This window comes from Habropoda laboriosa, unplaced genomic scaffold (genome assembly GCF_001263275.1).
Source record: "Habropoda laboriosa isolate 0110345459 unplaced genomic scaffold, ASM126327v1 scaffold64, whole genome shotgun sequence".
Lineage (NCBI taxonomy): Eukaryota > Metazoa > Arthropoda > Insecta > Hymenoptera > Apidae > Habropoda > Habropoda laboriosa.
In genome coordinates, this window is record NW_017100183.1 from 245,000 (window position 1) to 257,846 (window position 12,847).

The 12,847-nt window shown below is 44.6% G+C and overlaps 4 protein-coding genes across 7 annotated transcripts in view; 2 read left to right on the forward strand and 2 right to left on the reverse strand.

Annotated features, from left to right (window-relative positions):
* Positions 1-1,329, reverse strand: part of LOC108579264 (WW domain-binding protein 4) — an 8,769-nt gene extending 7,440 nt beyond the window's left edge. Inside the window, exon 1 of the mRNA XM_017942757.1 lies at positions 1,208-1,329. Coding sequence (XP_017798246.1) covers positions 1,208-1,209 — 2 coding nt within the window. The 5' untranslated portion in view covers positions 1,210-1,329. The remainder of the gene's footprint in view (positions 1-1,207) is intronic.
* A 446-nt stretch (positions 1,330-1,775) lies between these two features.
* LOC108579185 (post-GPI attachment to proteins factor 2-like) lies at positions 1,776-3,285 on the forward strand. The gene is made up of 4 exons (XM_017942653.1): positions 1,776-2,123; positions 2,230-2,476; positions 2,547-2,762; positions 2,846-3,285. The coding sequence occupies exons 1-4, from the start codon at positions 1,935-1,937 to the stop codon at positions 2,971-2,973; spliced, it is 780 nt and encodes a 259-aa protein (XP_017798142.1). The 5' UTR covers positions 1,776-1,934; the 3' UTR covers positions 2,974-3,285.
* Positions 3,286-3,390: 105 nt separating this feature from the next.
* LOC108579184 (L-2-hydroxyglutarate dehydrogenase, mitochondrial) lies at positions 3,391-6,102 on the reverse strand. Of its 2 annotated transcripts, none has more exons than XM_017942651.1 (8): positions 6,030-6,102; positions 5,368-5,486; positions 5,046-5,247; positions 4,695-4,907; positions 4,403-4,594; positions 4,062-4,333; positions 3,802-3,981; positions 3,391-3,702 (listed from the first exon to the last, which is right to left on the reverse strand). In XM_017942651.1, the coding sequence occupies exons 2-8, from the start codon at positions 5,439-5,441 to the stop codon at positions 3,507-3,509; spliced, it is 1,329 nt and encodes a 442-aa protein (XP_017798140.1). In that variant the 5' UTR covers positions 5,442-5,486; positions 6,030-6,102; the 3' UTR covers positions 3,391-3,506. The 2 variants fall into 2 exon arrangements, with proteins under 2 accessions (XP_017798140.1, XP_017798139.1); XM_017942650.1 differs by lacking the exon at positions 6,030-6,102 and adding an exon at positions 5,952-6,028.
* Positions 6,103-6,726: 624 nt separating this feature from the next.
* LOC108579180 (E3 ubiquitin-protein ligase TRIM9) lies at positions 6,727-12,577 on the forward strand. 3 transcript variants are annotated; one of them, XM_017942645.1, is made up of 8 exons: positions 6,727-8,188; positions 8,352-8,639; positions 10,577-10,672; positions 10,748-11,279; positions 11,409-11,581; positions 11,670-11,808; positions 11,873-12,103; positions 12,177-12,577. In XM_017942645.1, the coding sequence occupies exons 1-8, from the start codon at positions 7,700-7,702 to the stop codon at positions 12,503-12,505; spliced, it is 2,277 nt and encodes a 758-aa protein (XP_017798134.1). In that variant the 5' UTR covers positions 6,727-7,699; the 3' UTR covers positions 12,506-12,577. The 3 variants fall into 3 exon arrangements, with proteins under 3 accessions (XP_017798134.1, XP_017798135.1, XP_017798136.1); XM_017942646.1 differs by having other exon boundaries at positions 10,748-11,141; positions 11,385-11,581; XM_017942647.1 differs by having other exon boundaries at positions 10,748-11,141.
* Positions 12,578-12,847: the final 270 nt, after the last annotated feature.

Sequence of the window (12,847 nt, forward strand, 5' to 3'; positions counted from 1 at the left end):
GCGCCGCGACATAATAGAAAGGGGGAGTTCGTACATAATCTACCTTGTATTGTTTGACACGAATACAAGTTGGTGACAAGGGATTACGGTGATTTATATTATATTTTCCTTCGAGCGGAAAGTTAATAGCCTCTAGCCAATTTGTTGGGAGGCTGTACGGAGGGTAGAGGCTATTTTCCAATCAATTAACCGTTTCTGTTTTTTTTTCTTTTCTAAAAATGAGCACGAGTTATGAAAAAGAAGGCGATCGCCAAGTTGCCTTTCTGCGCCGCCAACACTCGCAATCAGTCGGCACGATTAACGTAGAGATGCGCGAATTGCTCGATGATGTGGTACCATTTGAATCGAGGTAATTGTCACAGTATAAGAGAGATCGTGTTGAGAATTGCAGCGGCTCGGGAATAAGTATGTATTCGGTGAAATGGTTTCGCATTTGCCTTTCATTGTCGGTATAATGGGGTGGTACATATTGCGGCCATCCTGGCAAACCGTCTCGACGCATTGCGTATAATTTCATCGAAACTAACTAGGATATCTGTCGCGATCCAACCAACGCTTCTCTCCCTTCTCCTCTACCCTCCTCTCCTTTTCGCGCTTCCTCGATTCAAGTCTCCGACGTAAATATTAAGTACGAATAATCGGTGTTTTTATGCAACCGTTCTACCTTCCATCGGCGTTTATCTGCTTAAGCAAATTCGTAAATCAGTTCAATTACTTAGACGATAGGAACGGTTTTATGGAAACGTGTATACGTCTAACTTGTAATATAAATTTCTCTGAAAATTTTCAACCACGTGGGCACGATGTATCTAATAATGGAAAAAGTTGCTTGACACGATACGGTACGATATATCAGTTTCCACAATAGCATGTCTCTACAAATGCGTATCAAGCGTTCCATCTACCGCGAACGTAAAGGAATAATGTATAGCAACGTGAAATAATATGGATACAATCAAATTCTGATCGATGTTCGACAAATGCTTGACGCTTTTTCATCTACCGGAAGAGCAATCGATCTATATATATTGTCTAATAGGGTTTTATATTACGGAAAAATATTAGGTAAATATTATGAAATAAAACAAGCTAAAAAGAGAAATCAATGTGTACTTTGCGTTGAGATAAGTAAATTGGTTATGTTTAAGGTTATCTTTGACGATCAGAAGGCGCGTATAAAAATGCACAGGATAAAAGCTGTACTTACATATTTTAAGGTTCGAAGAAGAAGGATTCTTGAAATTTCGTCATCAATTGCAAACAATTAAGTGATATATCGAGAATACGCAATATTTCTTCCAACTACTTCGAAATCTAACCTCGACGAATTAAAAATTCTCACTCGAAATAATTACACGCCTGTACACGATGCGAAATATCTCGATTGTAATAAATGCTTTTGTAACTAAAGCAAGTGCAATAGTAAACACTCCTAATTTCACTAGAATCGGTACGATGAACCAATACACAAAACTAAAACAGCTGATGGCAAAACTGATGTAAACGATGAACTAGCGCTATCTAGTGTCGAACAGATTAAATATTCTCAGCGACTCTGCTATGTTTATTCTGCTCTTTTTCGTGTTCTGTGACACCGTAGCCTGTGCAAATTATCGTGCGTGCAGTCAATCTCTGTCGATTGATTTTACGTTAACATGAGATGGTGTGTTTGTTGACGTTTCCCTTGAAAAATGTTCAGGATAGAAGAATTTAAATGGTCGAACGCATTCGATTCTTCTTTTATCGGATTCAACCGTCACTATCCGATCGTTCGTTATGATTTCTTGGTTAACAACGATGAAAAATATAATCAGGAAGAAAGCAGAATGCATGTTACGCGTACTACCAATAGAACGTTACGTATCTTAGCCTATTAAGAATATCAGACTGGTTTGCGATGACGTAAACTGAATATAAGTCCAGAATATAACACGATGAACAAGTCAAGAATGGGGTCAGATTATATTCCGCTAGTGGAAGACGAAATGTCGAAAGCGCGATTCGTTTTGCCTTTCGCTAAATTAGCCTGGTTCACCGTGTCCCTACCATTTTTAGCATTTATTTTTTGTATCGTTTGGTCCATTCTATACAACTTTGAGCATTCTACTTCTACTCACTGCAAGGTACATATTTATTTACTATTTTCCTTTTTTTCTTTCTACACACTCGAGAACGATGTGGCTGACACACGCGCACGCGCGTATCTGTAACAGTAGACTTTTTTCCTAGGTTTATAATTTTCTACCATCTGTGTCTGCTGCAATTGGACATTATAAACCGCAAAGAAATGTTTGGAAAACTGCGATAGCTATCCAAGCCTTGATAAGAATTTTAGTATTAGTAATGTATCGCCGTTATTATAAAGAACATATCTTCAAATCTGCAGAAAGTATTTGTAATATTGCGACAGCTATATATGCCGTTGAAAACATATCTCTTGTAACGTTAACTTTTTGGACTTCTGATGAAAATTATGGTATGTAGTTGATACACGGTATGTATGGAAAAGTTTCGGATATACAGTAATGCATATTTTTCTCCTACAGCCTTCCATAAATTATCTTTTATAACATTTTTAATAACATCTTTCGTACACATGCTCGTAGTGTACTACATCGTGAGAAATTGTCATATAGTTACCAGGGAACCTTCTGAAACTACTTCCTTAAAATGGAAGCGGAGATCCATGATGTCGAATGTGTTCTGTATAATACTTGCCTGTTACTTTTTTTACAGGCATAATAAGTATTGCGAACCTTTAGGTGAGCTAATTCATTCTGAAGATACCAATCGGAAACTAATATTTATCATATATTTATTATATATTTATTATTATATATTACAGTTTACTCTATGTTTGCGTTAAGCGAATATGGAGTTGTTCTTTCAAATATGGGGTTCCACTCGACTGCAGCTTGGGACTTTGCAAATTCGCGTATTATGATATCAGGAACAGGATTTAGGATAATTTAATGTAATTTTGTACAAAGGTTGGGTTACTCTTAAGAATCTGAAAAGAATATTTTTACACTAGTCTTTTTAAACTACACTTACACGTTTGGAATTTCTTTATCTACTCAACCGCGCAATATCTCGTGTATTATCGATATAATACTGAAAGTGTAATTCGTATCGAATTTTTAAGTTTCCACTGAATTATATGCATATTAATATTTCCGAACAATCAGGATAATTTGCGTGCAATGAAAACATATCTACACACATATATTGTATATACACGTATGTAAAAGAAAAAACGAGGGAAAAGTAAATAAAAGGGAAGGGAAGCAAATAAAACGATACAATTAGCCTAGATGAAAGAACGTTTTTTGCGAAAAAATATGAAGTATCTTTTATTATACAATGCGGCAAATACACGAGTTATAAACAGAGATTATTCTCAGACGTGCATTTTCTACGGATAACACAGTTTCATACATAGCTGCGAAGAACTTAATATTTTTTGAAATTTACTATTCTCTTTGAGATGAAATTTGTTAGACTCGTTAAAATTTGAAGTCAGCATCCAATTTGTCGGCAATGAATTTAGCGATTGCCATAGAGCTTGTTGCGGCTGGTGAAGGCGCGTTGCGACAATGCACTACTCTGGCACCCAGGCTACCTTTTCCTCCGTCGAAAACAAAATCGTCTACCAAGTTACCATTATTGTCCAATGCCTGTGCTCTAACACCCGCTGGTCCTCTGAATAGTTAATCCCGTACAAATAGAGTGATTGAATCAGATAGGATGACTGATATAATGAAATGCGTTAAAATATTGTACTATATTAAATACTCCTACCTTTTAATATCTTTGACAGATACCTCGGGAATAAACTTTTTCAAATCTATCACTGCAAGTGGATAAAAAATTGATTTGATGATTTCTTTGCAACCTGGTATAAAATATCGGAAACAGAGCTTGTACAATCCAGGGAATTTCGCCATTTCTAAGCAGTCTTTTATGTTCACGTCACGCCACCTAAGAATATATAAACTAATTGTTATGCGGTCGAGTGGTACAGTGTACAGGGGGGAAGACTCGGGTGATTCATCACGTACCGGTAACCCTCTCTGGCAAATGCTAAGACGGCATTTGGCCCAAGCCATATTTCACTATTCATTCTAGGTGTGAAATGAACGCCCAGAAAGGGGAATCTGGGATCCGGAACAGGGTAAATATTTGTCGTACATAAATGCTTTTTGTTCTCACTCAGTAATAAGTATTCACCTCGAAATGGAACGATTCGTGGACTGAGATCGCACCCTGTCATTACTGCTAGCCGGTCTGAATGCAAACCAGCACACGTTAACACGTATTTCGTTGGTACACACTGTAAAAATTTTGCGAATCAAAGATAAGAGGGAATGTACGATTAAAATTAACGATAGATCAGACGTACTCTATCCTTGGACTGCACCGAAATTGGGGCCAATTCACCTTTTCCTTTGGATTCTGTCATCTCCGAGAAACCGGTAACTTCATAATTCAAAAATATTTTGCCGCCCATCTTTTCAAAATCTTGGGCGAAATGTTTACAAACCAATGCCCAATCAACTATACCCGTCCATGGCGACCACAATGCCTTTTCACCCTGTACAGTACCATATATATTTCCTATTGTTCTTTATACGCGTGAAAAATTTTGTTTTCTTTTTCTTTTTCTGTTTGTTCGATAAAAATGATTTCAGTACTTGACATTTAGGTTCGTATTTAGATATGCAGTCTTTCTCGACTAATTGAAGATCCGGTACGTTATTTTTTAGTCCCCGATCGTACAAATCGTCCAATCTTTTAACCTGGTCTTTGTTCTGAGCCACTATGAGTTTTCCAACTTTATTGTGGGGTACATCGTGTTTGCAGAAGTATTCGTAGGATAATTTTAAACCTTCCACACATAGTTTTGCCTGCAATCATTTCCTGCCGGATCAAAAATCTCTTAACGAAGCGTTATTCTATTATGCAGTTAAAAATGCGACAGATAATATCTTTCAAAAGTAAAAAGACGCGTTAAGGAATAGACAATTGCTGCTGTTTCGTTTTACTTTCATACTGCCAGGTTTGTAATAAATGCCAGCGTGTACTACACCACTGTTATGTCCCGTCTGATGTTTAGCCAGAGCGTTTTCTTTCTCGACGATCACCATCTTTAACTTGGGATGCCTGATCATCATTTCTCGGGCAGTGGCGCATCCAACAATGCCACCCCCAACAATAACTAGATCGAAGGGGTCGCATGAATCTGTGCTGAAAAATAATTCGTACCGTTGGAGAATAGGTGGGTAGGCAACGTTACGAAACGACGAGAAGAAACAGGATTACATCGTATAATATGTTATAGGTCGGAAATTGGATAAATCGACTAACCTGGAGGTAGATCCACAACGACGAACAAATGCTAGCTGTTGTAACAAAGTCCGTTTTGTCAAAGGTGCAAGCATCTTTGCTTTCTTTTTTCTCACTGTGATAAATCGGGATAAATTTGTCTAGAAAGGAAGCAGCAAAAATATGAATTTGTCGGTTAAAACTTGTAAAAACGAAGTTCCCATTGGCTATGGGATGGTCATTGTGTAACCGTAACTCTTTCAATTAATTCAAATTGATAATTGGACATTGACATTTCGTGCTACTTAAACCGTAATTAAAGTTTCGGTGAAAAAAAAAACGGGGCGTGTCGTACGATGACACGTATTTTTAGGCTGGATCGGGTTTAGAAAATCGATGTTTTCAAGAAGTAATTTTATACGCAGAAATTTCACTTGAAGTAAGAGACCGTAGAAGAGCGTTAACTTGGACAGCACGTGCCACGATGTGCTTATATAACGTATGTAAGGAATGCTTCAATTAACCCTGTAGCATGACCATGTATTACCGTGCTACTTTAAAGGCACGTGCGTTAACTGACAAAGATAGAAGAAATAAACGTGCGACAAAATATGGCATCGTCTCACCTGCAAATTTTTCTAAAGAGTATCATTTCACACAGTTTTTTACGCGAAGGACGACACCTCGAACATTTTCTCGCTTACCGAATAGAAGAAATGTACAAATGTATAAGTATGTATGTAGATCCAACGTGAATTTTCAGTGTTGGGGCACAACGTCGCTTGGTAAAGTCGTATTATCTAGTACGTGGCGCCTCCACGTACTTCTTCTCACATCGTTCAATTTGGCGATGACGTTATTACCACTAAACGAATTTGACGTACCGTAATACGCCGTCAGAAGTCGAATCGACGAAGAAAAAAAGAAGCACGAATAGATCATTGTTTCTTCTCGAATATTTCTACATTTATAGTGAAATGACTTATTTTTCTTTGACTCGTTTCTTTGACGTAGCAAACTAAAATAGTATTCGTATTCTCTCGTATTCGTCCTTTTTCCACTTCGTCTGAAGATTTTGTATCTTTTGTTAAATGGGAAAACACAAGAGGAAGAAGATGGGCGAGGATAGGAAAATAAGTATGTAGATGGTGAGAATTTGTCAAATGATATCGTTTTCCTTCGCGATTGAAAGCTCTCAAGTGTAAATACTGAAAGAATCGATCGACAGGAAGTAGGAAGGAAACGTTTACGTTACAACGAGTTTTGTTAATAAAATTCCCGCGAAATTTGTTTAAAGTATAACAACAAGACTGGAGGAAAGGATAATTGATAATAACTGATATTTTTTAAGCCGGACATGTACGAAAGGTCTCCATCGTTGGTAATACATCGTTACAGATGTGAGCACACATATCTGCACGTACTTGGGCATAGAAGAAAGGTGAAATGTGAAAAATAAACGGTGTTCAGAATGGTAGGGCAGCAGACGGCACGAGCCGCCCCTGAGCGACGATGCGCGATCGTGATGCGCAAAGGTACTACGGCGTCAGGAGTCAGTCAACCCGGTGACGTCTGGCAGTGTGTGTCGTGTGGTGAAATTGTCGCCTTGGTATTCGAAGGGAAATTGAAGGGAAATAAGAAATTGACACGTATGGAGAAGTGAACGGGAGTGAATCGCGTAATCGTAATAGTAATTGGAAGGTGAATCTGGTAGAGTGGCATTAAAGGTGGAGTAGAAGGAGATAGGGGAGTTGCGCTGGGGCGTCCCTTGCAAATTGGATCGGTGTGTCATGTAGAGTGAGTATTTTCACGAAGATTTCCATGCGATGTACGTGCAATCGATGGGCGAAGGATAATCGCGTGAACGGAGGTGATTCGATTCGAAAATGTATCACGGAGGGTAATAGTCGCAACGAACGAACGAATCGAGAAGACGCCATCGGAGGAGAATTGCTAGATATTCTTACGAGCAAATAGGGTCAGGCGTCAGAGTTTTTGCTCGCTTACCGCTAAACGAGAATCGTGATAAAACAGAGAGAGAGAGAGAGAGAGAGAGAGAGAGAGAGAGAGAGAGAGAGAGAGAGAGAGAGGGAGAGAGAGAGAGACGTATGGAAGGCTAGGCGTGGAACGAGAGGCAAGTGAGAAAAAAGAAATCGCAGCGTAGTAACGCGAACGAACCAGCGCGGAGGCTGGAAGAGAAAAGCGATCGAAAAAGGAAGAAGAAGAAAAGGGAAAAATAGAGAGAGAGAGAGAGGGAGAAAGAGATCGTGCGGTGTAATAAGAGGGAGTAAGAGAGAGAGAGGGTGGTCGACAAAGTCGAAGGAGGCGCGCGCGGCCTCTCTTCGGGAGACGAGAGAGACGAGTGGAGTCGAGGATGGAGGACGAGCTGCGATGTCCTTGTTGCAAGGAGCTGTTCGTGGAGCCGGTGCTGTTGCCCTGCTGGCACGCTCTTTGTCTGTCGTGCGCTGTTAATCTGCAAGCACCGCCTGACTCGCCCCCAGAGTCGACGACCGATTCGTCGAATGCGCCGGGCTCCGATCAGGAGGCTGATAAGCTCTCGATACTATCTGAGACAGATTCCGGAGTGGTGTGCAGCAGCACCTCGACGAGCTCGCGACCCGGAAGCTATGTCGGCACACCCGGAAACGGAGGGTTTCCTCCGTCAGGCGGCACCTTGTGCCTCTCCTGTCCCGTTTGTCAGAAGACCGTTTATTTCGACGAAGGCGGAGCTCACAATTTGCCCAAGTACAGGGCGATGCAGCATATCGTGGAGAAGTATCTAGAGTCGAAGAACACGAGATTGCAGTGTCAAATGTGCGAGGGCGAACCACGAGATGCTACCGTCGCTTGTGAGCAATGCGAGGTCAGTAGACTCCTTTCTTCTTAGCAAATTTTTGGCGCGCTGTTTTCGAGTCAGCGTTCTGTTTACTACCGCGGTAGGTTGTGTACGGAACGTTGTTAATACGTAACAATCAATACAATCGTATAGAATACGTATAGAAGAGTGGTGCGTGTGATCGTTCCAGGTGTTGTATTGCGACGGATGCAGAGAATCGTGTCACCCGAAGAGGGGACCTTTGGCGACGCACAACCTGGGCCCGCCACGAGGCAGCTGGCAATCGAACGGCGGAGGCAAAGGTTCCCGCGGCCCGGTCGGCGAAACTACGCCGCTCTGTGCCGATCACAACGGTGAACCTTTAACCCTTTACTGCGCCCTTTGCAAGATCGCGATATGCGCTCTGTGTCTACGGGATCGTCACGCCACACATCCGCACGACGTGCTGCCGCTCGCCGCCGCTTGCAAGGCTCAAAAGGTAAAGCCTTATTCTTACTACGGCCGAAGATATAAGGGGCGACCTTGACGAAACTGGTTCCAAGTCCATTCACGGGGAACTCGAGTTGATCGGTAACTTGGGAACACCTGCTCGCTCCTCGTAATCTAGAATTACCATCGAAATATCCGAAATTGAATGCGTAGCCGATGTCTCGATGGTGATAGTACGGTGATCGAATCGTTCTTCTCGTTCGAAAAGGACTCGAGTGGATTTCGAGGAAATTGGTGGAAAACTGAAAGGGCAGGGCAGGGTCGTTGCCGTTTTTTTATTTACTCTGGTCCGATTGTCTAACCGATGGTAAAAGCATAATCAAGATCGTGATCTTGCGCTAGATGGAAAATAGGAATGGAGAATTAGGAGGCGAGAATGTAGGAAAGTGCAAGGGGGGCGCGAGAGAGGCTACAAACGAAAATAGTTGTTGGAACAGTGCCAGCCTTTGATACGACGCCGTATACGCCGTATACTTGTACTCTGTAAATAAAGAAAAAGCGCGTGTTACTTGTTCGTTTCCAAGTATAAATAAATAGTTTTACTAATTAATTGGCGAGAGCGTGGTTGGTTACCAAGGAGGTACGGTAATTGGCGAGTGTAGGATATGTTAAATATTTATGGCAGCTAGGGTAGGGTAGTTTCGTACGCAAGGACGAAAAACGTCCGTCTAGCACTCTTCTCTCCCCTTCTATTATTCTCCCCGTTTCATCTCCTAAAAATATCATCGCGACAGCTTGCAAAGCTGTTGCTCTCGGAAGACACTCTCGAGCGGCGTCGCATTTCGCGTGAACGTTTCGTTTCGGCGGATAAGTCGAGGAAGCGAAATCTCGTCTCGATGAATGGGACGCGAAAGAGAGCGAGGAACGTCGCATAGAATCGGGGGGGAATGGTGAATGAAAGGCGAAGGAACGAGGATGAGTCATGGTGTTAGGAAAGGGGTCGAGGGGAATGCAGCAGCTTGGTACGTATTTGCGCATGGCGTCGAGAATGGCCGATTAAACTTGTTTCAAACCTTATTTTCACGGATTCAGAGGCGGGGTGTAAATTTTCAGCGATGTGACGATTTCGCCGAAGCGAGTATAAAAGTTGAAATGCGTGCGTGCGTGCGTGCGTGCGTGCGAGCTGGGTGGAAATTTTCTATGGATCGATGTTGCGCGCGTGTGTGTAGAAGCGTCGGTAGCGGAGTAAGTTGGACTCGGGTCAGAGCCCCTCGCGAGGGGTTCGTCCCTTTCGTATCAACGCGAAATACGAGTGCCTCGTGACCACGCTTCGGCAATTATCTGGTACTTTGGTCGATTCTCGCGGACATATTGCCCAACTTGCCCGCTATGTACATATATCCAAGCGTATTCAAAGTGGACGCACCAGCGATGATTTTTTCCACGCTACTACACCACCGTGCCCCTTCCCTTCGCCCAATATTTTCTTGGCGCGAGTATGTTTATACCTGTAACGGAGGAGAAGAAAATAGGGGCTGCTCGAGAAGGAGCCGTACGGTGCAGCGTCGAACCGAACGGATGCGTAAACGCGCGAAAAGAAGCAGAGGAAAGTGCAGCTGTTGGAGGCTGATGCAGTCTACGATTCGATTAATCGACGCAACAATCGCTCGACGTCGTTTACGAGAACGAATTAAGTTGGTCTGTACTCGTTAGTTGTGCGTTGGGTGGAGGGGTTTAGACAGAGGACAGAGAGCCCACGATCGATTCGCCTCGAAAGCGTCGCTCTCCTCCGCTTCGATTCGGAACGCATCTGGAACGCCGGGCTACGTCGCGTCTTATTTTCCTCTGTTTCCTAGTATTCGCCCGGTCTAGTGCATCGAAAGATGCGTAGACAGACAGACAGACAGACAGACAGACAGACGGACGGATGGGTGGAGAGGAATGGTGGGAACTATCTAAAATGAATATCGTTTCACGCGATTACAGACGGAGCTCTCGCAAAATTTGCAGCAGCTGTCGGAAAGGGCTCGCTCGACGACCGAATTCATTCAGAGGCTGAAAGGAATGACGGACAAAGTGCACGTGAGTTGGGCGGGTTGGGCGTTCCTTTTAAATTTCCCCTCCTTTCCATGGGTTTTTCGCGTATTGTGTCAACAGGAGGAGTGCGTGGCGTTGGAGGAAGAAGTGGAAGATAGAGTGGCGAATCTGGTGAGTTTCCTGCAGGCGAGAAAGACTCGGTTGATCGAGGCGGCTCGACAGACCAGAGAGGCGAGGGTGCGCTCTTTGAGGGACCAAGTGGCTAGGTGCGCGTCCCACCTACAGGCGACCACGGCACTCCTCACCTTCTGCATCGAGGCCCTGAAGGAGACGGACAGCGCGGCCTTCCTTCAAATTGGCGGCATGCTCTCGGTGAGGGCCGCGACCGCCGCCGGCTCGTGGGGCGGTGCCGAGGGAGTGCAAGAGATCGCCAGACTGCCGCTGCTCGATCTCACCCTCGACGACAAGCCGTTGCGACGAGCTATCGATCAACTCACCTTTGTTCAATTGAAACGTAAGCAGCTCTTTATTCTCTCCCTTCCTCTCTCTCTCTCGCTCTCTGTGCGATTCGTCGAAGATGCGACGTCGAATCTAAACGATTGTCCCGTATTGGACGCAGCCTCCGAAGGAGAAGACCGATACCCGATTGCAGGTAATTAACCTAACCTACTAAAGTATTGCGAGTAGGGCTTTGCTCTACGGTGGTGGGTGTTAAGGTTAGGTTATTTCGAGTCGCGAAAAGATGTGATTTCGAAAGAGATCGAGCTAGGAATGTTTCTAGCGCCTGGTGCCCCGATATTAATACCGGAAGAGTGTAGCGCGGAGAACAACAGCGTGACCGTAGCTTGGCAGCCTCCGCCTGGCCACGGAGTCGTCGGTTGCGCCGGTCAAAGGGGTCCCGCGATCGAAGGCTACCTCTTGGAACTGGACGACGGATGCGGCGGAGAATTCAGGGTAAAGGAAAATTCGGAAGCGAAAGGGACGATCGGAGCGTAATTGTTATAATATATTGTGTACGTGTTTGGCGGTGTGTTTCGATCAGGAAGTGTACTGCGGTAGAGAAACGATCTGCACCGTGGACGGATTGCACTTCAACTCTCTGTACAATGCCAGGGTGAGGGCATTTAACAGCGCCGGGGAAGGCGAGTATTCCGAGTTGATCGGTCTCCAGACTGCCGAGGGTGAGTCTCACAGTTTGGGGAATATTGAGGCGACGGAGGATAAATCTATCGTTTTGTTGGACAGTCGCGTGGTTCTCGTGGGCGACCGGGGCTTCCGGTATACCGCAGGAGGTGTCAATTTCCGAGGACGCTATGAGCGCGTCCTGCGAGGGCTACGAACACCGAGTCGTCCTCTCGAGCGTCGGATTTTCACGGGGCGTCCACTACTGGGAGTTGACGATCGATCGTTATCACAGCGACACCGACCCAGCGTTCGGTATAGCCAGGGCGGAGGTGTCGCGGGATCGAATGCTCGGTGAGATAGTGGTTGAAAAGGGATGAAAAGGGGGGAGGGAAATGGTTGAAACGGTCTGTTTCGATTCTCGCAGGCAAAGACGACAAAGGTTGGAGCATGTACATAGACCGGCAGCGTTCTTGGTTCATGCACGGCGGAGGACACGCGCAGAGGACCGAGGGTGGCGTGCAACAGGGTTCGACGGTGGGCGTCCTCTTGGATCTGGACACCACTCACACGCTTCGCTTCTTCGTGAACGATCAGCCGCAGGGAGGGATCGCGTTCCGGGACCTCTACGGCGTCTTTTATCCGGCCGTCAGCCTGAATCGAGGGGTGACGGTTACTCTGCACACGGCCTTGGACGTGCCTCGTCATCTGCTGGCGCTGCACGAAGAGTACATGACCGACACGATTCAGAGCTAGGGGTACCTGACCGTCCTGAAGAAGGGCCTGTTGCAGGAAGTCGGCTCGCTCGGTTCCCCCTCCTCCACCGGGAACGCCTCGCCGAGAGAATCGAAGAACGGTCAGCTGGAGAAGATCGTGGAGGAGAGCCTCGGTGAGAGCAACTCACTTTCATCGAATTCCAACTTTCTTCTCAACTTTCTTCGTTTGTTTGTTCCACAGGTATCGAGGAACGGCTCGATATACTCTCTTTCGAAAACGTACTTTGTCGGTTCTCGGGAAAATCGCGAAATTAGCTCCCGATACGCTCCTTCTGTTTTCGTATCGAGGGGGGGAATATATCGATCACCTAGGATTCTAGGT